The sequence below is a fragment of the Pogoniulus pusillus genome, chromosome 11, assembly GCF_015220805.1.
Source record: "Pogoniulus pusillus isolate bPogPus1 chromosome 11, bPogPus1.pri, whole genome shotgun sequence".
Lineage (NCBI taxonomy): Eukaryota > Metazoa > Chordata > Aves > Piciformes > Lybiidae > Pogoniulus > Pogoniulus pusillus.
Genome location: NC_087274.1, coordinates 6,288,843 through 6,312,077, shown reverse-complemented (window position 1 = coordinate 6,312,077; position 23,235 = coordinate 6,288,843). Strand labels below are relative to the sequence as shown.

General features: G+C 52.9%; 1 protein-coding gene across 1 annotated transcript in view; it reads left to right on the top strand.

Annotated features, from left to right (window-relative positions):
• Nucleotides 1-23,235, top strand: part of SLC39A11 (solute carrier family 39 member 11) — a 141,904-nt gene that overhangs the window by 94,746 nt on the left and 23,923 nt on the right. Inside the window, exon 7 of the mRNA XM_064150660.1 lies at nucleotides 17,020-17,089. Within this exon, the coding sequence (XP_064006730.1) occupies nucleotides 17,020-17,089 (70 nt within the window). The remainder of the gene's footprint in view (nucleotides 1-17,019; nucleotides 17,090-23,235) is intronic.

Genomic DNA, 23,235 nt, shown 5'->3' with positions numbered 1-23,235 from the left:
TCCACAGAAGCACTTGAGTTGGCTGGGACAGGCTTTGGGATGAGGCCCAACACTGCTCTGTCTCTTCTTGCTCACTGTGGAAAGCTTTGCATGCTCCCACTCCACACTGGAGTGTTCCTGGGGAGGTCAAAGCTCCACAGTCCTGCTGGGACCATGTGGGCTTCTGAGATCACTGTGGTGCTCTGGGCTACAGGAGGGTGTTTTGCCTTTGGACTTTCCAGGGAGCTCTTCTCACTGCTAGGGAGGAGAGGAAGGTTAGCTCAGGCAGGAGCAAGGTGCTGACATCAAGGCAGCCCACAGCAGTGGTGGGGCATCTGGACACAGCTCTGTGATGCCACTTCCTAGCCAGCCCTGGCACCAGAGATCTGGATGAGCAAAGAACTTGAAATAAAGGAGAGAGTTACTGAGGAGATGCTTCTGCTTCGAAAGCAGAAGGCTCAACTATCAATAGAGACCACTCTGGCCAGTCCAGACTTGCTGCTCAGGTTCTGTATGTGCTTGAACAAAAGGGAGGAAACCCCCAAACTGGGCAGAAGTAGGGAAGCCAAGAGACTGAACTTGCCCAGGAAGCTGCTTTGCTTCCCCTGCTCCGCAATGCCCTTCTGCCACCACTGAACTCTGTTTCTTTGCTCTTGCACTGCCCAGTGTCTCTTTTCCAAGAAAACAGCATTTTCTGCACCTTCCAGGAACCTCCTGTCTCAGGCTCTCACCACAGCCAGGCTCATCCCACTGCACCTTGTCTGCAAGCACCACATAAGCCTTGAGTTCAAAGGATTGACTTGAAAGCGGAATGGCTGATCCCATCCCATCAAACCTCTCCCTTATCACCCACTGCCCGGGTCTGCAGGCGCTTGGCAAGCTGAAAGACTGGGATGAAATTAAGAAGGCTGCAATTTTCAATCCTATTCAGGCCAGCTTAAGCAGCCTGGCAGGGATCACAGCACTCTGCTGCTGTCTCTCTGTCTCCGTCGGCAGCGAGAAAACCTCCCTGCAAACCCAGAGTGCAGGCTTTGCTGGGCTCACCGAGCTCCTGCCCTCGTCAGCTCCTGTGCTGAGCATGAAATGAGCTTTGCAGCACTGTGGGAAGCTCCTCATAATCCTCATGAGAAGGCTTGTTCACAAAACCAACTGAAAATAAAAGCCCTTTAGCTTCCCTAGAAATCCAAATGAGTAAATAGCAAGCATCGCTCACGGGGCTTCAATAAATTGCAGTGGCAATAAGTTAACCCCAGTTATTGTGTTAGAAAGAGCAAGAGGATGCTTTTCATCCACAGGCTGTGGAAAGAGAGCAATATCCTACAGGAATGTCAGGAAAAGTGGAAAATCCTCTAAGCAGTTTTGGACTCCTGGCTCCAAGAAAGATGTTGAGGTGCTGGAGTGGGTCCAGAGGAGGACAATGAAGTTAAGAGCCTTATCATGTGAGGGGCAGCTGGGGGAACTGGGGTTATTCAGCCTGGAGAAAAGGAAGCTGAGGAGAGACCTTCTGGCTCTCTGCCACTCACTGAACGGAGGCTGGAGCCAGCTGGAGGTTGATTGCTTCTCCCAGGGAACAAGCAATAGAACAAATGGAAACAGCCTTAAGTTGCACCAGGGGATGTTGCTGTCTGCAACTACCTGAAGGGAGGCTGTAGCCAGGTGGGGTTGGTCTCTTCTGCCAGACAACCAGCAACAGAACAAGGGGACACAGTCTCCAGTTGTGCTAGGGGAGGTCTAAGCTGGATGTTAGGAGGAAGTTGTCAGAGAGAGTGATTGGCATTGGAATGGTCTGCCCAAGGAGGTAGTGGAGTCACTGTCCCTGGAGGTGTTCAAGAGGAGACTGGATGAGATGAGGCACTTAGTGCCATGGTCTGGTTGCTTGGCCAGGGCTGGGTGCTAGGTTGGCCTGGCTGATCTTGGAGGTCTCTTCCAACCTGGTTGATTCTATGATTCTATGATGTAAGGAAAAAATTCTTACCCAAAAGGGTTATCAAGCTCTGAAACAGCCTGCACAGGGCAGTAGTGGAGTCCCTGTCACTGGAGGGACAGAAAAGCTGTGTAGCTGTGGTGCTGAGAGATATGGTTCAGTGGTGACCTGGCACTGCTGGGTTGGACTTGGTGGTCTGAACAATCTCTTCTAACCAAAACGATTCTGTGATGCTGACTCACAGATCCCACAGTCTGAGTGAAGGCAAAATCTTGGTCTTGGCAGGAGAGCAAAGATGAGAGGGTTTGTAAATGACTTCTACCTACAGCAGCACTGCCACAGCTCTGCCTGTGGGGGACATCAGGTTTCTGGGGCAGATAAGGAGAGCACAGCTCAGCAGAGCTTTGAAAGCCACGGGAAGAATTCTGGATTCCACAGCAGTGATTGCCTGTCTTTGTGAGCAAAGCAAAGCATCTGCAGTGCTGAGAACACCTTTGGCATGAGTGACCTGATGAACACAGGACTGTGGGCACCAACACAGACGCTGGGACAGAGACACTCTCGCAGGGTTCATCACAAAAGCATCTTCTGCTTATCCTCTGGAGCGCCTCTGTGATGAGGGTAGGCTGAGGGAATTGGGATTGTCAGTCTAGAGAAGAGAAGACTCTGGGAGGACTTCAGAGCTGCCTCCCAATACCTGAAGGGATCCTACAGGAAGGCTGGAGAGAGGCTTTTCATAGGGGTCTCTAGTGACAGGACAAGGAGGAATGGTTTGAAGCAGACAAGTCAGAGTGCATGTGCAGCCCAGCCAGCCAGCTGTGTCCTGGGCTGCAGCAAGAGAAGCATTGCCAACAGGGCAAGGGAGGGGATTCTGCCCCTTTGCTCTGCTCTCCTCAGACCCCATCTGGAGTCCTCTGTGCAGTTCTGGAGCCCCCAACACAAGGACTGTTCTGCAACTGTTGGAGCAAATCCAGAGGAGGCCATGAAGATGCTGAGAGGGCTGCAGCAGCTCTGCTATGAGGACAGGCTCCAAGAGTTGGGGCTCTGCAGCCTGGAAAAGGCTTTGAGGAGGTCTTGGAGTAGCCTTTCAGTATCTGAAGGGGGCTAGAGGAGGGCTGGAGAGGGACTACTGACAAGGTCTTGTAATGACAGGATGAGAAGGAATGGGTTTAAACTGGCAGAGAGGAGAATCAAACTGGATGTTAGGAAGACATTGTTTGCAGTGAGGGTGGTGAGACACTGGCACAGGCTGCCCAGGGAGGTTGTGGCTGCTCCCTCCCTGGAGGTGTTCAAGGCCAGGTTAGATGAAGCCTTGAGCAACCTGTTCTAGTGGGAGGTGTCCCTGCCTATGGGGGGGGTGGGGGGGTGGGGTGTTGGAACTGGATGATCCTTAAGGTCCCTTCCTACCCAAACCATTCTATGATTCTGCAAGATGAGCTGCTCAGTTTTTGCTCTCCATTGTTTCTCTTACCTCTTCCACCCTAGCTCAGCCTGTGTCCAGCATTACCTGCTCCTCTTCTATTCAGAAAGGACACAGTGCCTACAGCTGGAGAAACTCTCTGTGCAAATTAATTTTGCCTGGAAGTCAGAAGGAATTAATAACTGCATTAGAGCTCAGGGGTTTAACAGGATCTTGGATATTAGGAACAATTTCATTAGTGCCAGAGTGGTCAGGCACTGGAACAGGCTGCCCAGGAGGTGGTGGAGTCACCATCCCTGGAAGTGCTCAAAACCCCAGCAGAGAGGGCACTCTGGGACGTGGTTTCCTGGCCATGGTGGTGTTAGGTCAAGGGTTGGACCTCATGATCTTAGAGGTCTTTTCCAACCCAAACAATCCTGCAGCTGAAGGGATCCTGCAGGAAGGCTGCAGAGGCACTTTCCATAAGGGTGCCCAGTGGTAGAACAAGGGGGAATGGTTTTAGGCTGGGGCAGAGTAGGTTTAGACTGGATCTTAGGAAGAAGGTCTTCAGAACAAGAACAGGTTGCCCAGAGAGACTGTGGATGCTCTGTCCCTGAAGGTGTTCAAGACCAGGTTGTGTGAGGCCTTGAGCCACCAAGTCTTGTTGAGAGGCATCTCTGCCAGTGGCAGAGGCATTGGTGTTGTGCCAGGGGAGGTCTAGGCTGGAGGTTAGGAGGAAGTTGTTTGCAGAGAGAGTGATTGGCATTGGAATGGGCAGCCCAGGGACATGGTGGAGTTGCTGTGCCTGGAAGTGCTCAGGATAAGACTGGATGAGGCACTTAGTGCCATGGTCTGGTTGCTTGGCCAGGGCTGGGTGCTAGGCTGGACTGGGTGATCTTGGAAGTCTCTTCCAAGCTGGTTGATTCTATGATTCTGTGATGATCTCTAAGGTCCTTTTCAGCCTAAGCCTCTCCATTATTCTGTGATTAGAACAAAGCAAGTTCATAAATGGCTACTCAAGACCTTCTCCTTGGTAATGCCAATTATCACACTATTGGAGATGCCAATTATCATAATACTGGTCCCAGCCTGGAAGGTGAAGGGTGGGTCAGTGCTCTGCACCCACTGACCCACCCTTCACCTCCCAGGCTGGGGCCATGCATTCCTGCAGCAGCACCTGGAGCCTGGCAGCAGCCTTAGCAGAGCCATGAGTGAGTTTTGTCTCCCCCTGTGAGTATTACTGGAGCTAATTCCCCTGGGCCAGCAAATGAACAGCTTCCTTTAGGGAGGTACTACAGAGGCCAACATGTCATCAATTATTCAACCTGTTCTTTGAAGAACTGTTAAGTTCCTAGTGGGAAATTAATCTTGCTCTAATGAGGTTTGTATTTCTATGAGAGTTTAAGCATCTCCCTCTCACCGCTGTTCAGACTCTGTAGTTTCCCCTCCCCCTCCAAGACTGAATTTTGCCATTACTGCACCAAAACACAAAGCACAGAGATGACCAAATCTCAGAGATCTTCATGTCCCTAGGTGTCCACCATTGGAAGATGAGCAAGCAGGAGGCTAAGGTCCTTTTGGAAAGACTCTTTTCTCCACCCTGTTTTCTTACTCAACCAAAACAGAAGGCAGTGAATCTTCCTTTGGTTTGACACACACCTCCTGTGGCTGTTCTGGAGGTGACCTTGCTCAGCCACCACTAGCACACATACACAAGGCAGCACATCCCCTGTTCCCCAGAGCCCCAGCTGCCCCCACTTGCACAAGACCAGAGGCCCTGGCACAGCAGTGCAAGAGGAGAGGCTGAGGGAGCTGGGGGTGTGCAGCCTGGAGAAGAGGAGGCTCAGGGCAGAGCTCATTGCTGTCTGCAGCTACCTGAAGGGAGGCTGTAGCCAGGTGGGGTTGGTCTCTTCTGCCAGGCAGGCAGCAACAGAAGAAGGGGACACAGTCTCAAGTTGTGTTGGGGGAGGTCTAGGCTGGATGTTAGGAGGAAGTTGTTGTCAGAGAGAGTGATTGGCATTGGAATGGGCTGCCCAGGGAGGTGGTGAAGTCGCTGTCCCTGGCTGTGTTGAAGCAAAGGCTGGATGAGGCACTTAGTGCCATGGTCTGGTTGATTGGCCAGGGCTGGCTGCTAGGTTGGACTCGATGTTCTTGGAGCTCTCTTCCAACCTGGCTGATTCTGTGATTCTATGAATCTCCTTTTGGTTTAAAACACAGCTCCTGTGTGCTGCTCCGGAGGTGACCTTGCTGGCCACCACTTACACATCCCCTGTTCCCCAGAGCCCCAGCTGCCCCCACTTGCACAAGACCAGAGGCCCTGGCACAGCAGTGCAGGAGCTGTTTCTCTTAACCTGCTCTCAAGGCAGATGCCTCAGCCACTCTCTGCACTGCACTTCTCTTCCACATCCATAACCATAGACTCCTCCAAGCAAGAGCTGGTGAGGGGCCTGGGGCACAGCCCTGTGAGGAGAGGCTGAGGGAGCTGGGGGTGTGCAGCCTGGAGAAGAGGAGACTGAGAGGGGATTTAATCAATGTTTATAAACATCTGAGGGCTGGGGGTCAGGCTCTGCTCACTACTCCCTGGGATAGGACAAGGAGCAATGGATGGAAGCTGCAGCACAGGAGACTCCACCTCAACACAAGGGGGAACTTCTTTCCTGTAAGGGTCCCAGAGCACTGGCACAGGCTCCTCAGAGAGGTTGTGGAGTCTCCTTCTGTGGAGCCTTTCCAGGCCTGTCTGGATGTGTTCCTGTGTGACCTGAGCTAGATTGTGTGGTCCTGCTCTGGCAGAGGAGTTGGACTGGATGATCTCTTTGGGTCCCTTCCAACCCCTGACATCCTCTGATCCTGTGAGCATCTCTGGACAACCTCTTGCAGTATCTCACCACCCTCCTAGTAAGGAACTTCCTCCTAATGTCCAGTCTAAACCTGCCTTGCTCTAGTTTCAAACCATTGCCCCTTGTCCTCTCAGTGGATAGGGTAACCATGAAGAAGTCCTTGTCCTCTAAAGGTGCACGTGAAGAGGATCTGGGCAGCAGCAGCAGATTGTGTTGTGGACAGAGCAAACACACAGGAGTCCCTCCAGCATTACATTGTCATGAATTACTGTTAAGTGGTGACACAGTGCTTGACCTGAAAGGAGCCCTTCAGCCACAGAGCTCCCAACCCCAACAGGAGCTGTGGCAGAGTCACATTGGCCAAGCAGGATTGCAGCTTGTCCTGTGCCTTCCCTGCAGCCAGCTAACGAGGCCAGATCGCTCCTAATTGTTGTCCCAACCAAAAAGTCCTTTCAGCAGAACACAAAGGCAAAATGTCAATGATTAATTTGCTGTTTATAGCAGAATGCATCATTATTTGTGGTATGAATTATTCACACCTCCCCTCTCCTCCTCTGGGATGCTGACAAACAAGAGCTGTTGTCTGAAGGAAGCGTGGTGGGGCAGAGAGGTGTCCCAGTCCCTTTTCCCTATGGATTTGCATGCTGCAGCCCATGCAGTGCTTACATCCCAGATCCTGCCAGCAAACAGTGACAGAACAGAAAACAAAACCCAAGGCAGCAGCAGGATTAATCTCAGACAAAGCAGTTCTGGGCAATCATTATTCTCAGGGCTGTTTGCGGCCATGGACAGATGCAAGCCTCACAGATCTCATCCAACAGAGTCCAAAGTGCTGGCTGGGAAACAAAGTGCAACAGGAGAGATAAACCCATTTTGGTGCTGTCTGCAAGCACAGAACTGGTTTGGCTGGAAAAGCCCTCGAAGATCATTGAGTCCAACCATCACCCTGGCACCACCATGGCCATTAAATCATGTCCCAGAGTGTCTACATGTCTTTTGAACACCTGCAGGGATGCTGACTGCACCACCTCCTTGGGCAGCCAGTTCTGATGCCTGTGCATCCTTTCAGCAAAGAAATTGTTCCTAATATCCAACTTAAAACTTCCCTTGGCACAGCTTAAGGCCATTTCCTTTTGTTGTATCACTTGATACTAGGGAGAAGAGACCAACAGCTCACTCCAACCTCCTTTCAGGTAGCTGCAGAGAGTCACTGAATCACAGAAACATCCAGGCTGGCAAAGCCCCTCAGGATCACCAAGCCCAACCTAGAACCCTGCTCTACAAGATTCACCTTAAACCACAGCCCTAAGCACCACATCCAAACCACCCTTAAACACATCCAGGGTGGGTGACTCCACCACCTCCCTGGGCAGCTCATTCCAGTCCCTGACCACTCTCTCCAGAAAAACTTTTTCCTGATGCCCAATCTAAACCTCCCCAGCCTCAGCTTGAGGCCATTCCCCCTTCTCCTGTCTCCAATTCCCTGTGAGAAGAGCCCAGCAGCAGCCTCTCCACAACGTCCCTTCAGGTAGCTGTAGACAGCAATGAGACCTCCCCTCAGCCTCCTCTTCCTCACACTAACCATCCCCAGCTCCTTCAGTCTCTCCTCATAAGATTTATTCTCTCTTCCCAGCTTTGTTGCCCTCCTCTAGAGTGAGGAAGTTTCCTTTGAGTCTCCTTTTCTCCAGGCCACCCCAGTTCCCTCACAGCTGCTCCTCTAGACCCTTCACCAGCTTTGTTGCCCTTCTCTAGACCTGCTCCAGCACCTCAGTGTCCTCCTGACAGTGGCAGGGAGCCAACAGCTCAAATCTGTGAGTGTGGCTGGGCACCTGGGGCAGAAAGCTGCCATCTCCAGCACAGCTGGCACCAATGGGAAGTGCCTGCTCAGGTAATCTCACTTTTAAATTAGGCTGTGGTTAGTAGGTTGAGAGATGTTCTTCTGTTTCTTTGCTCTGCCCTGGTGAGGCCATATCTGGAGTACTGTGCTCAGTTCTGGGCTCCTGACTTCAAGAGGGACATAAACTGCTGGAGAGTGTCCAGTGCAGGGGCACAAAGATGAAAGGAAATGGAACACCTCTGTTAAGAGGAGATCCTGAGGGAGCTGGGGCTGTGCTGCTTGGAGAAGAGGAGACTGAGAGGTGACCTCAGCAATGGTTATCAGTATGTAAAGGTGTGTGCCAGGAGGATGCAGCCAGGCTCTGCTGGGTGATGCCTGATGACAGCACAAGGGGCAGTGAGTGGAAGCTGAGGCATAGGAAGTTTCATGTAAACATGAGGAGGAATTTTTTCCCTGTGAGGGTGAGAGAGCACTGGGACAGGCTGCCCAGGGGGGTTGTGGAGTCTCCCTCTCTGGAGATATTCCAAACCCTTCTGGATGCATTCCTGTGTGGTCTGGTCTAGGTGATGCTGCTCTGGCAGGGGGGTTGGACTGGGTGAGCTTTGGAGGTCCCTTCCAGCCCCTGACATTCTATATGCTATGAAAAAAAAAGTGTGTGGGAGGACAACCTGATAAAGGCTTGTGGGGTAGCAGCAGCAGGAAAGCACAGCAAAGCCAGGAAGTTTGCAAACACAGAGGATCACAGAGGGTTAGGGGCTGAAAGGGACTTTGAAAGATCTTCTAGTCCAACCATGGCCTTTCTGGGCAGGAAACTGCAGGAATTGCACCACAGAGCTGCCTCAGCAGCTCACATGGGCTCAGCTCCTAGGCTGAATATGAGCCATCAGTGTGCCCTGGTGGGCAGCAGAGCCAATGGCATCTTGGCTTGGCTCAAGAACAGTGTGGCCAGCAGGACAAGGGAGGTTATTCTGCCCCTGTACTCAGCACTGGGCAGGCCACACCTTGAGTGCTGTGTCCAGTTCTGGGCCCCTGAATTCGAGAGAGATGTTGAGGTGCTGGAACATGTCCAGAGAAGGGCAACAAAGCTGGTGAGGGGCCTGGAGCACAGCCCTGTGAGGAGAGGCTGAGGGAGCTGGGGGTGTGCAGCCTGCAGAAGAGGAGGCTCAGGGCAGACCTCATTGCTGTCTACAACTAGCTGAGGGGAGGCTGTAGCCAGGTGGGGTTGGGGGGAGGTCTAGGCTGGATGTTGTTAGGAAGTTGTTGTCAGAGAGAGTGATTGGCATTGGAATGGGCTGCCCAGGGAGGTGGTGGAGTCACCATCCCTGGCTGTGTTGAAGCAAAGCCTGGCTGAGGCACTTAGTGCCATGGTCTGGCTGATTGGGTGGGTCTGGGTGCTAGGTTGGCCTGGCTGAGCTTGGAGGTCTCTTCCAACCTGGTTGATTCTACTATTCCTGCTTAGGGACAGCTTGGTGAAGCACTCAGGAGTTCACCCATTTGAGGCTTTACTTTCAGCAGTGTCTGGGGCCCATGACCTTCATGCAGTAAGCTGAGAGAAGGTGAAACATCTGAAAAGCTTCTGACATGCCCAGGCAGCTCAGCTTTGCCTCTTTAATTTCCAAAGACAACATCTAATGGTACTTCCAAGTTTTCCAGGGATTCACAGATAGGTTCCATCAAGGTTATGCAAGAGGTGATGAAAACCAGCAGATGATGACAAGGTCAAGCCAGCCATCACCTGGAGAAGCAAACAGTTGAAATCCCCAGCTCCCTGCTGCTTTAACAGCAGCTTGGATGTGAAGAAAGCCAAACCATACTGCTGTGTGGGACACTGGGGGTTTAAAATGCTGTTAAAAGGGGATTTTAGGCCCCAGTAGGCTGCCAGATATCTTCCTCTGGGGGACTGCCAGGCAGTGTCACAGGAGCTTTGTCTGAAAAGCCCTCCAGAATGGGCTATTTGCACTGGCGAACCCACCCTTGTGCAACCAGCCCAGCTCAAGGGGTTGGGAGTGGAGCAGTGAGCAAACCTGTTAGGATGTGACACAAAGTCACTCCAGGTGACCCATGGCAACAGATCCAGGGAAAAGCCAGCCCAAGAGAAGCCCAAGCAGGTGACCCATGGCAACAGATCCAGGGGAAGAGCCAGCCCAAGGAAGTGACCCATGGCAACAGATCCAGGGGAGAAGTCAGCCCAAGCAGGTGACCCATGGCAACAGATCCAGGGGAGAAGTCAGCCCAAGCAGGTGACCCATGGCAACAGATCCAGGGGAGAAGCCAGCCCAAGCAGGTGACCCATGGCAACAGATCCAGGGGAGAAGCCAGCCCAAGCAGGTGACCCATGGCAACAGATCCAGGGGAAAAGCCATCTCAAGAGAAGCCCAAGCAGGTGACCCATGGCAACAGATCCAGGGGAAAAGCCAGCCCAAGAGAAGCCCAAGGCTTGTGTCCATTAAACCAGGTGGAATTTGTGGTGCACCAGGGCAATTTCCATAATTCCACCTCCTGGTTTCCCCAGCAGGAGCCAGACCATCTATTTTCCACCCTGTTCCACTTTTCTGCCCCTTTCACCACAGCACAGTGACGTGGAGCAAGCTGTCACTTCAATCCATCAAGCTGAACAGGAGCTGGTGAAGCAGCACACGGCCACTGCTTACCCCAGAGGTACCTGGTCTGAAAGAATTAAAGTGAGTGCCCAACATTCCCAAAGCTCCTTCTTCTCTGGAAGAGGAAAACTGATTCTGAAATGAATAAAGCTAAAAGCAGAGACCAACCTGGTGCTGGAAACAGGCTCTCCCTGACCCCACACAACCTGAATCCATCACAGGTATTCAATGTTTCATCCCTCGCACGCAAATGATTTCTCGGGCCACCGCTCACCGATGTTTAATGCAGGAGACCTGTGAGATCTGCTGGGGATAAAGAAAAAGAAGGAGCTTCCACATGCATATTTCAGCAGACTTTCATCCCAGCTGGTCAAAAGACCACGTTTAATAGGCTTTTGTCACTGTTGTGGCTGTTCCTGCTCGCTACAACAGCGATCGCCAGCTCGAAAGCGATGCCGCAGAGATAAATGGACGTTATCAGTCCTCTGCTGGCTGTCCAGGTGCCTGCCTACAAATGAGGTTTTGAAATATGAGCAGCTGTCAGGGAGGTGACTCTGGTCCCCCTGCCCACGCTCTCCCCTCCCTGTAACGTTGCCAAAGTGATGGGCTGTGACACCCCTGGGCTGCAGGGGAAAAACCTCCCAGCTGTGTCCGTGGAACACATGGAGTTACATTTACATCAGGCTGTTGTTTCCTGAGGCACCCTGGACTGGATGTCTCAGCCTCTGTCTGCTCAGAAGGAGCAAGGGGAAGGCCCGAGGGACCTGAGCTGGTGGCCACAAAGCAGCAGCCTCAGAACCTGGATCCTTGCTGTCCCTAAAAGTGCCCCAGATGGGCACCCACACCGCTGCGGACAAGGAAACGGTGATGCACAGCATGCACAGGCTCCCTGGAGAGCCCTGCTGTGCCCAGAGAAGGAGCTTTTTGGTTTAGCTTCCACCTTTACAGGACCAGGTTTTTGCTGGTGACATCTTTTCTTGAGCAGAGGAGTGGGACAGAACTGTCCCATGGTTGCTGGGAGCATCTTTTGCCATTGGAATGGGCTGCCCAGGGTGGTGGTGGAGTCACCGTGGTGGAGCTTAGGATGTGCAGCCTGGAGAAGAGGAGGCTCAGCACAGACCTCATTGCTGAAGGGAGGCTGTAGCCAGGTGGGATTGGGCTCTTCTGCCAGGCAAGCAGCAACAGAAGAAGGGGACAGTGTGAAGTTGTGGCAGGGGAGGTCTAGGCTGGATGTTAGGAGGAAGTTGTTGGCAGAAAGAGTGATTGGCATTGGAATGGGCTGCCCAGAGAGGTGGTGGAGTCACCGTCCCTGGAGGTGTTGAAGCAAAGCCTGGATGAGGCACTTAGTGCCATGGTCTGGTTGCTTGGCTAGGGCTGGGTGCTAGGTTGGCCTGGCTGAGCTTGGAGGTCTCTTCCAACCTGGTTGATTCTATGATTCTATGATCACTCGCAGCTGAGGATGCCACTCGCATCCCCCACCTGGTGCCGGCTCCTCGCCCAGCTGCCTCCCCACGCTCTCCAGCTTCTCACACAGAAGCTTAATGACTCTGAGCAAGTCCTTTCAATCCATCCAGCTGCTTAATAGATGAAAATGTCAAAATATGTGCTGATGAGGTGACATTAAGGGGAGGTCTAATGAAAGGTTAAAGCCACCTTTTGCAGAGCGAGCGCATGTGGCCGAGCTCCTCCTGATCCCACACGAGCCATTGTCATGCCAAATGCTCCAGTTAACATTGAACACTCAGCTCTGTCTTCACGGGCTGCATCCAACCTGACCTTTCTCCTCTCCCCCTTTGTTGCTCAGAGGGCCATGGCAGTGCAGCATCACTGCAAACAGCAGATGCCCCATCCCTAATGCATGCGTGCCCGAAGGATCCCTCTGGAAATCAGCTCAGAGATGCGATGGGCAGCAGCCTCAGGAAGCCACGTCCCAGGCTGGCTTTAGGCTGCAGAGCAGGGAACACTGTGAAAAATTAATGACTGTTCAAATGTGCTTTTTTCCATCCCTGTGAGCACAGGCTGAGGCAGTCCCAGGGCCATGGCACTCCTCTGCTCCCCTTGACCATCTTGCAGCACTTGAACTCCATCAAACTGCTGCACAGCAAATTTGCCACACATGTGGACTCATAGAATCAGTCAGGGTTGGAAGGGACCACAAGGATCAGCCAGTTCCAAGCCCCCTGTCATGCCCAGGGGCACCCTACCCTAGAGCAGGCTGCCCACAGCCTCATCCAGCCTGGCCTTAAACACCTCAAGGGGTGAACTCTCAACCATCTCCTTGGGTGACCCATTCCAGCCTCTCACCACTCCCATGCTGAACAACTTCTTCCTCACCTCCAGTCTGACTCTCCCCACCTCCAGCTTTACTCAATTCCCTCTAGTCCTGTCACTGACTGAGAGCCAAAAAAGTCCCTCCCCAGCTTTTTTGTAGCCCCCTTCAGATCCTGGAAGGCCACAAGAAGGTCACCTGGGAGTCTTCTCTTCTCCAGACTGAACAGCCCCAACTCTTTCAGTCTGTGCTCACAGCAGAGCTGCTGCAGCCCTCTGAGCATCCTCGTGGCCCTTCCCAGGACACACTCCAGCACATCCACATCCTTCTTGTAATGGGAGCTGCAGAACTGGATGCAGACTCCTTCCCTTACCTGCATTTTTCTTTTCACCTTCTCTCCTGAAATTGAAGCTGCAGACAACTCATCCCCTCCTGGTTCTGCTTACAAAAAAGAATGCCTTTCAGCAGAAGTCAAAGGTGCTCCAAGAGCACCCAAGGCCAGCCATTAAGTGCAACACAGCCAGCAGAAGCCAGAGTGGAAGGAGCTCTGCTGCAGTTTCAGAAAGCAGCAGCATGCAGACGAGGCACAGATTAATTGGCACAGTTAAATGGCTCCCATCCTCACGCTCTGGTGAGCCCCACTGGGTACCAAACACTTATTAAAGTCAACAATTGTGAAATAGTCTCAATTTCAATAGACTAACAAAAGGGGGGAAAAAAAAACCCAACCCAAGCCCTCATCTTTCAACGTGAATGTTACCATCCTCTGGTGCAGCCCTGAGAGCAGTCACAGGAGTGATCATTTGGCTTCCTAATGGAGGGGCAATGTCACACTCGCTGCTCCAGCCTCCTGAGTGCATGGGAGCACCTGTCCCAGGAGGATGAATTCAATCAGTTTCTGCTAATGACAAAGCAAGCAGCCTGGAAATCAACCCCTCCCAAGGAACACCAATCTGACAGTGCAGTGTGCAACCCCTGTGCCCCTGCAGCCGTCTGCAGCCGTCTGCTCTCTGTGCTCGCTCCTCTGTGGCAACAAGCGATTGCAGCCCAAATCCACCAGCATCTCAGCACCAGCTCCACCACAGAATGGACCAGCTCTGCTTTCAGTCTGATGATAGACAAGCTCTGTCTGAGTCTTGCTGCCTTGGTTTAAGGTTTAAAAGACCTTGAAACTTGGATTTAAGCACTGCCTTATGGCAGCAAGATGCTGCAGGGGGCTGGGGTTGTTTAGCCTAGAGAAGAGGAGGCTCAGGGGTGACCTCATTGCTGTCTACAACTACCTGAAGGGAGGCTGTAGCCAAGTGGGGTTGGTCTCTTCTGCCAGGCAAGCAGCAACAGAAGAAGGGGACACAGTCTCAAGTTGTGCTGAGGGAGGTCTAGGCTGGATGTGAGGAGGAAGTCGTTGTCAGAGAGAGTGATTGGCACTGGAATGGGCTGCTCAGGGAGGTGGTGGAGTCATCATCCCTGGAGATGTTGAAGCAAAGCCTGGATGAGGCACTTAGTGCCATGGTCTAGTTGACTGGATAGGGCTGGGTGCTAGGTTGGCCTGGCTGATCTTGGAGGTCTCTCCCAACCTGGTTGATTCTATGATTCCCCTGGGAGATGTCAAATCAATTCATGGCTTAGATACAAACCTCAGTGTGAAGATGGCTTTTTGTTTTGGACACGTCTCCACTAGCTGACATCCAAGAAGGATGTCATAGAATCAGAACCACAGGATATCTCAGGTTGGAAGGGACCTCTAAGGATCATCAGGTCACAATGACTGCATCTTTGTGATTTTGATCTTATACACACATATAAACCACAGAATCACAAAGCTTTTGAGGTTGGAGCCAGTCCAGAGAAGGCCACAAAGGATTGCAGCAGCTCTGCTATGAGGGCAGGCTATGAGAGTTGGGGCTTTGCAGCCTGGAGAACAGAAGGCTTCAAGGAGACCCTGAAGTGGCCTTCCAGTATCTGAGGGGAGCTACAGGAAGGGTGGGGAGGGACTATTGACAAAGGCTTGTAATGACAAGATGAGGAGTAATGGGTTTAAATTGGTAGAAGGGAGATTTAAACCAGATGTTAGGAAGAAGTTCTTTGCAGTGAGGGTGGTGAGACACTGGCACAGGTTGTCCAGGGAGGCTGTGGCTGCTCCCTCCCTGGAGGTGTTCAGGGCCAGGTTGGATGAGGTCTTGAGTGACCTGTTCTAGTGGGAGGTGTCCCTGCCTGTGGCAGAGGGTTGGAACTGGATGAGCTTTGAGGTCTCTTCCAACTTAAACCATTCTATGATTCCAGAGATCATTGAGTCCAACCTCCCTGCCAAGGCAGGATCACCTGGGGTAGTCCACATAGGAAGTCCAACTCCCTGCTCCTTGTAGAACAATCTAGAATTAAACCAGGTGACTAGGAGCATCATCCAGACAGACAATCCTAGAATCAACCAGATTGGAAGAGACCTCCAAGCTCAGCCAGTCCAACCTAGCACCCAGCCCTGTCCAGTCAACCAGACCATGGCACTAAGTGCCTCATCCAGGCTCTTTTTGAACACCTCCAGGGACAGCAACTCCACCACCTCCCTGGGCAGCCCATTCCAATGCCAATCACTCTCTCTGACAACAGCTTCCTCCTAACATCCAGCCTAGACCTCCCCACCACAACTTGAGGCTGTGTCCCCTTCTTCTGTTACTGCTTGCCTGGCAGAAGAGACCAACCCCACCTGGCTACAGCCTCCCTTCAGGCAGTTGCAGACAGCAATAAGTTCACCCCTGAGCCTCCTCTTCTGCAGGCTGCACACCCCCAGCTCCCTCAGCCTCTCCTCACAGGGCTGTGCTCCAGGCCCCTCACCAGCTTTGTCACCCTTCTCTGGACGTGTTCCAGTATCTGAATGTCTCTCTGACAGGCTTGATGCTGTGTTAATGTACCCAGGATGTCTGTTCCAGTGCCTGACCACTCTCCTGGTGAAGATCCTTTTGCTAATGTCCAGTCTGAACTTCCCCTGAGGCAGCTTTTCTGCAGGGCTGCTCTCCAGCCCTTCATCCACCAGGCTGTGGTGGATCATCTATGATGATTCTATGATGATTCTGTATTGATATTGGGGACTGCTCTGACCCAGGTGCAGGACTTTGCACTTGGCCTTGTTGAACCTGATGAGGTTCACCTGGGCCCACTTCTCCAGCTTGTTTAGATGCCTCTGGGTAGGTCCTGTCCCTCAGATGTGTCAGCTGCACCTCTCACTGTGGTGGTGTCAGAAGGCTTGCTGAGGGTTCACCAATCTTCATCTGGACATTGAGCCATTGGACAGCACTTTCTGGATGGTTGGGCACATCCAGCCAGTTCCTTATCTACCAACCACTCCACCCATCAAATCCATATCTCTCCAGCTTGGAGAGAAGGATGTTGTTGGAGACCAAGTCAAAGGTCTTACAGAATCCTGGAGAGGTGACATCCAGAGCTCTTGCCTCATCCACTGATGTAGATACTCCATCACAGGGGGTCACTGGGTTGGTCAGGCAGGACTTGCCCTTGGTGATCCCCAAGGAGCTGCACAGAGGAGGCAGTGGAGGATCACAGCTCTCCAGCAGCTGCTGTTCTCCTGGGAAGGCTTCTCAGGTGGTTTTATTTGGAGCTCATGGGATTAGCTGTAACCTCAACTGAAGGGATTAACTGGAATCTAAAATAACCTGAAAGGTGAGAATTTTCTCCTTGAATTTGAGTTTTCTTCTGCTTTGGAGACTCTGTGCAAGTGTTGCACTGGTGCTGGGACACAGGGAGACCAGAAACTGGGGAGATGGCACTGCTGGGCTCTTGGTTTCACCTGGCCTTGCAGAGGTGACTTTTTGCAGAGAGGTTTGTTGAGTCTGAACCTTTTTAAACAGGCTTTGGTGGTTTGCACTGTCCAGCTTCTTGTTAAAACAGCCTTTTGGAGGGTGAAGGTTGTGATCTTTTCCCTTCCAGTGTCCTCATCCATACAGAAACCTCTCCTCTCTGTGCTGGCTTCGTGAGAAGCTGGTGGGGAAGTACCCTGGGCAGTGTGGCATTGATCTTAGATTAAATGAGCTTTGAGTAAAATGAGAAGAGTAATGACCTGACCTGGAATGCTGCTTTCCTGCTCTGCTGGAGTGGAGGAGGAGGGATGGGCCCAGGGCTGTTACAGGCTTTGACCTGACTGTTTTTCACCTTCCCTTTTCAGAGGGTCTGGCAGTGGGAGTTGGATTTGGGGCTATTGGAAAATCCACATCTGCAACCTTCCAAAGTGCCAGGTGAGCTACCACACTGCTTCTGCTCTCTGTCTGTCAGGTTTTATGTCTGCCTTTGCTTCTTGGAGGTTGTCTGTCTGTCTGTCCCACATTGCTACTGAGCTGGGGGAGGTTGGAGATGCATTGGCTGAAGCTTGTCGGGAGGTACAAGTGTGGGCAGAAGGAGCTGAAGGATTTCTTGGTGCTGCTGCATTTTCCAGGTGGTTTGGTTTGTCACAGAGAAATGCTGAGATTTGCCACAAAAGCAGCATCCCTGTGGGTAGGAGCAGCTGCTGGAGCTGTTGGAAAGTGTTTGGTGCCTTTGATTTCTGTTTCTGCCAAGCAGGGCCACTGGACTCTGGAACTGGTGGCAGTAAAGGCTCTCAGTTCTCCTGGTATCCCTGCCTGCCTGCTTCTGGTATCCCTGCCTGTCCATTCCTGCCATCCCTGCCCACCTGCTCTGGCCTCACCAGCTCTTCACAGGCTGTTTCTGGCAGTGCCAGTCTTGCCCCTGTGCTGCCTTTTGTGTTTCTCCCCAGGACTGGTGTGAAAACAGGAGGTGAATTCAGCTCCTCCAGACTCTTTAAGTGGAGGTGTTGGGGCTTTGGGTGCATTTTCACTCCAAGCAGAAGCAAAATCTAGGTGTACAGGGTGGCTGATGGCAGGCAGAGCCCTGCTGCTTCCCCATCCCCAGTCTCCCTCAGGCAGAGCTGAAATTAGCCTGATTGGGCTGAAGAAACGGGGGAAAGGAGTAAGTCTGGCGCAAAGCAGGAGCTGGAGGAGCTCTGGGAGAGCTGCTGGCACCTCTCTGCGGCTGGCTGGCAAATGGCAGCCTTCTGCCGAGCCTCCTCCGTGTGCTGTTGCTGAACACTTGGCTTGTCCTGTTTGAATTTAACACCCGAGGCTCCTCACACAACCTGCTCCTTCTGCCCTCCAGTTCCCAAACCCAGGCTGTAGTTTTGTGTGGTCTGGGGACACACAACCTGGTCAGGCTGTGAGTAACCTGCTCAGCCCTTATGGTTGGTGGATGAACCTGCTATGGAGGATGAGGGGTGATGCTTTTAAAGTAAAAGAGGGAGATTTGGGCTAGAGAGAGGGATGATATTTTTCACACTGAGGGTAGTGAGACACTGTCTAAGGGAGGCCAGAGAGGTGCTCAGTGCCCCATCCCTGGAAGCACTCCAGGTCAGGTGTTTTTTGGGTTCTGCATCCTGCTGTAGTTGAAGTTCTTTGCAATGAGGGTGGTGAGACACTGGCACAGGTTGCCCAGGGAGGCTGTGGCTGCTCCCTCCCTGGAGGTGTTCAAGGCCAGGTTGGATCAGGCCTTGAGCAACCTGTTCTAGTGGGAGGTGTCCCTGCCTATGGTGGGGGGTTGGGACTGGATGAGCTTTGAGGTCCCTTCCAACCTAAACCATTCCATGATTCTGTGTCCCTGCTCACTGCAGAGGATTGAGCTATGTGACTTTCAAAGGTCCCTTCCCACCCAAAGCATCCTGTGAGTCTATGATTATCTCTCAGCCACCCTGTTCCTGCTGGGGTGTCCCAGGGCTGGTTGTGGAGCTTTCCAGGTTGCCCAGTCCCTTCTCTGCCTGAGCACAAGCTGCACTTAGAAGGACTTAAGGCCAGGCTAGATGAGGCTCTGACCAGGCTGCTCTAGGGTAGGGTGTCCCTGCCCATGTCAGGGAGGTTGGAGCTGGATGATCCTTGTGGTCCCTTCCAACCCTGCCTGATTCTGTGATTCTATAACTCCACAATGACATGAAATAAAACCCCTACTGTACCCCATGCCCTGTTACATTTGCTCTGCTGGGTGGGGGGGCATGAGCTAGATAATCTTTCAGGGTCCTTTCCAGCCCCTTAATGTTCTGTGATCCCTGGCTGACAGGGGGGAGCCATCCTGACAGCACGAGCCAGGCACTTAGATTGCAGCAGGTAGGTACCCTCCAGATCTGTGGTGAGGCAAGCAGGATACAGCCACTCCAGACACCACATTTCTCTAACCTTTTGAAATAAAAAGCTCTTCACAGAGGCTCTAGAGATGCTTGAACAAAAGGACTTTTCTCTTTTGATGCCATCAGCTGCTCAGCAGAAGCTAAGGAGCCAGAAGCAGCTGCCTCTTTTCTCTCTGTTTACAACAGCATTAATCATGTTCGATGAAAGGTGGAGCCTGCACCGTGAAAATACCAATGCAAATGTAGTCAGCTGTGAAAGGAGACAAAATAACTTCATTGCCATCAATCTGTCTATCACTGTCATCTGTGGGCAGCCCAAAAATCACTCAGTGTAGCTGCTTCCCCGTGCAGCCACTTGGAAGCATCCAAGAGGAAAGTTTCAGGTGGCTAATTTGTGTTGTGCAGGCTTAAAACTAGCACTGGGGTGCTGAGAGCTGCTCTGAGAAACAGAGCCCAGTCCTGACACATCCAAAGGGCAAATTGCTCCTTGGCCAAGCTCAGCTCATAGGGGACATGACAGTCGTGACCCCCTCATGTCCATTATCATGCAACAGTGTTTTAATCTAACAGCAGCAGCACTTGATTTACCTCCTCCATTCTGCTCCTGCTTCCCCCAGGGTGTGACTAACCACATTAGCACCGAGCTGAGCTGGAGCTGGGGAGAGCAGCTCCTTGGGGAGCTTCTTTCTTCAAGCCTTGAGTTGTGCAAAAGTATATATGAACACTCTGATGTATAAGCAATAGGTGCTGGTGGGTGCTGGTGGATGTTTCCAAGATTGGCTGTGCTTTGCCCACCTATCAATATCTTTATTGATGATCTGGACCAGGGGATTGAGTCCAGCATCAGTAAGTTTGCAGGTGACACCAAGCTAGGAGCAGGTGTGGAGCTGTTGCAGGGTAGGAGAGCCCTGCAGAGGGACCTGGCCAGGCTGGATGGGTGGGCAGAGGCCAATGGGATGAGACTGAACAAGGCCAAGTGCAGGGTTCTGCACTTTGGCCACAACAACCCCAGGCAGCACTGCAGGCTGGGGCCAGAGTGGCTGAGAGCAGCCAGGCAGAAAGGGACCTGGGGATGCTGGTAGAGAGTAGCTGAAGATGAGGCAGCAGTGTGCCCAGGTGGGCAGGAGAGCCAATGGCATCCTGAGCTGGCTCAGGAGCAGTGTGGGCAGCAGGACAAGGGAGGTTATTCTGCCCTTGTGCTCAGCACTGCTCAGGCCACCCCTTGAGTGCTGTGTCCAGTTCTGGGCTCCTCAGTTCAGGAGAGATGTTGAGGTACTGGAACATGTCCAGAGAAGGGCAACTTAGCTGCTGAGGGGCCAGCAAATACTGTCACTTGCCTGCAGTGCCCCAGTTTCCTTGGGTGATGGATGGATGGATGATGGGAAGGCTCAAGTTGTGCCTGGGAGAGGTACAGGCTGGATGTTAGGAGGAAGTTGTTGTCAGAGAGAGTCATTGGACACTGGAATGGGCTGCCCAGGGAGGTGGTGGAGTCACCGTCCCTGGAGCTGTTCAAGGCAGGACTGGACGTGGCACTTGGTGCCATGGTGTAGCCTTGAGCTCTGTGGTAAAGGGCTGGACTTGATGATCTGTGAGGTCTCTTCCAATCCTAATAATACTGTGAAAGCACACTGGAGCCACATGTGCTGCAGATTTAGGGCTGGCTGGGAGCTGTGATGGGTGCTGTAAGCAGAGCAGCACAGGCACAGCCTCACAACTGATGATCCCAGCCAGGGGAATGCTTCAAGGTTTGGTGAAAATCCCCAAAAGCCATGATTAGGAAGCAGGGTTTGATTTTCACCTCCCAGAGCACTTGGTGCTTCGTGTGTCTGGTGTCACCTCTGCCATTGCCAAGGAACAAGCAATAGGACAAAAGGAAACGGCCTCAAGTTGGACCAGGGGAGGTTTAGATGGAATATTAGGAAGGATTTCTTCCCTAGACGCCCTGGAACAGGCTGCCCAGGGCAGTGGTGGAGTCCCCATCCCTGGAAGGGTGTCAAAGCTGTGTAGATGTGGTGCTGAGGGCCACGGGTGAGCGGTGACCTGGCAGCGCTGGGTCAATGCTTGGGCTAAAGGGTTTGATGCTTCTGTGCCTCTCTGGGCTCGGGCAGGGTCCTGCCTCAGCGCTCCGAGCTGCTCGCTGCGGCTCGGGGCTGGCTGCCAGGCTGCTGCCCGCTCTCGTCCGCGTTTCTTTGCTGCCCCCGGGTGTGCAGGCTCCGTTCCTGCGATCTCGCTCCTCCGTCGGTGCCAGGGCTCGCCCTCGCATCGCAGCCCCCCTCAGCCTGGCTGTTGTTTCGTCCGGGGCTTGTGCCACGGGAGCCACTTGAGTTGGCTTGGCAGGGGTGTGGGTGAAGTGCGGTGCTGTGCCCTCGCACAGGTGGGCTCTCGGCCGTGGGGCTGGAGCTTTGCCTCTGTGGGCAGGGCAGTGTCAGCCTTCCTTTGGCTGGGCACCACGGGCAAGCCTTTCTTGGAAAGGTGGCACAGGTTTTATGGCAGTTTAGGTGGGGTTTAGAGTGACCTAATGTCTGCTTTTGGGGTGTTTCCCATGGGGAGCTGAGCATCTTGTTTGTCCTTGGGCAGGAGCAGCTGTTGCAAGAGCATCCCTCCCTCCCTGCTGCAGGCCTGCATGCCTGGCAGGCTCTTTGCAAGGATGTGACCATCAGAACTGGAAATAGTGGCTCAGGACAAAGCTGCTGCAGTGACAAAAGAGCAGCGAGACCCCAGTGCCCAGGGTGGAGAAGTGATGCCCACGCAGAGGAGTGGTGCTCGGAGTGGGGTGTGCAGTGAGTCCCCTCCAGATGCGTGCAGGGAAGCATGAGCTGCTCCTGGCTGTCTTCCAGGCAGGAAGGTAAAAAGAAGGGCAGCCACGTCTTAAAAAAGCTCTTTTACCTCCCCCTTCTTTGCACACTGTAGCACAGGGGGAAGAAACCCTCTCCACCTCATGTGGCTGAGTTAACAGGAACCAGATGGAGCTGGAGCTGCTGAGACCAAGAGGGGCTGAATGTGCACTTCCCACTGCTGCTCTGGGGTGCAGAGTGCACAGGGTGCAGGCAGGGGTGCAGGCAGGGCTGTCTAACCCTGGTGCACTTTGTTGGTGGCTTCCTCAGAACTGGGTGCAGGAAGAAAAGGGCCAGGGCAGGTCTCTGCACATCTCCATTCCCCATGCAGGGGGAGCATGTGTTGGGGTAGTCTCCTTCTCTCCAAGTCCCTGCTGTATCATTTAGAGGACAAAAGCACCCCTAAGGCACCCTGGGGTCACCCTGAGTCCTTCATCCAGTGGAGAATATGTTTGCAGTGCTGGGTAGCTGCGATCTGGAGTGCAGGGCTGGCAGGGAGGAGATCTCACATGCCCACTCTGCCATCCCTTCTGGACTGCATTCCTTCCCTCAGGACCTACTTTGACGCTGTGGCATTGGCATGCAGGAGCCTCCAGCATCTCCACTCCTGCTTCCAGTGTGCCCACGCAGCGTGAGCTCATGTCTTGGCTGGAAAGATGAGAGCAGATGGTGAGGTGAGGCTCCCAGGGACCTCTCTTTTTCTCTCCCCACCCATCAGAGGCTCTTCTTTTGAGAATCAGCATGAGGACCCAGGTATCCTCTTCCCCATCGTGCCCAGAATCATCCCCTGGTGTGATGAGTAGGTTTGGAGACAGCCTGGGGGAGCAAAGGGAGGTCCTGGGGTGGGGAGCAGGGAGGAAGGAGCCTGGTTCTGCTTCTTGCCCCTTGCAAATCCTCCGTGTGCTGTCTGCTTTGTGAGAGCAGGAGGCAGCTTGTACTCATGCTTCACACAAGCACACCAAAGCCAAATCCATTTTCTTACGGATTGTTGACTCTTGCTGCAAATTCTTTTTCTGTCAGAGAGAAATTCACCATGAAATGAATTTCCCTCGCTCAGGATTGCAGAACTCCTGAATGTACCTGTGCTATGCTGCAGGGGGAACAGGAATTTACCAGAACTCATGCTGGCAATTCTGATTTTAGCAGGAGAAAGCTTTGGCAGCCTCTCTAGGATGTGAACCTCAAAGAGGTTGCTCCATCCCCAAGCAGATGGATGGAGAGAGGGGTGGCAGTGGTGGGGGGAGCTGGGGATGAGCAGTGAAAGCAGGACCAACCTTGTGACCAGTGTCATCAGTGCAGTGAGCAGTGCGTGGACTTGGATGGCTTCATTAGCTGCTTAATTTGGGGAGGAAAAAGGAAATCTGTTGCACAATTAGCTTTGAAC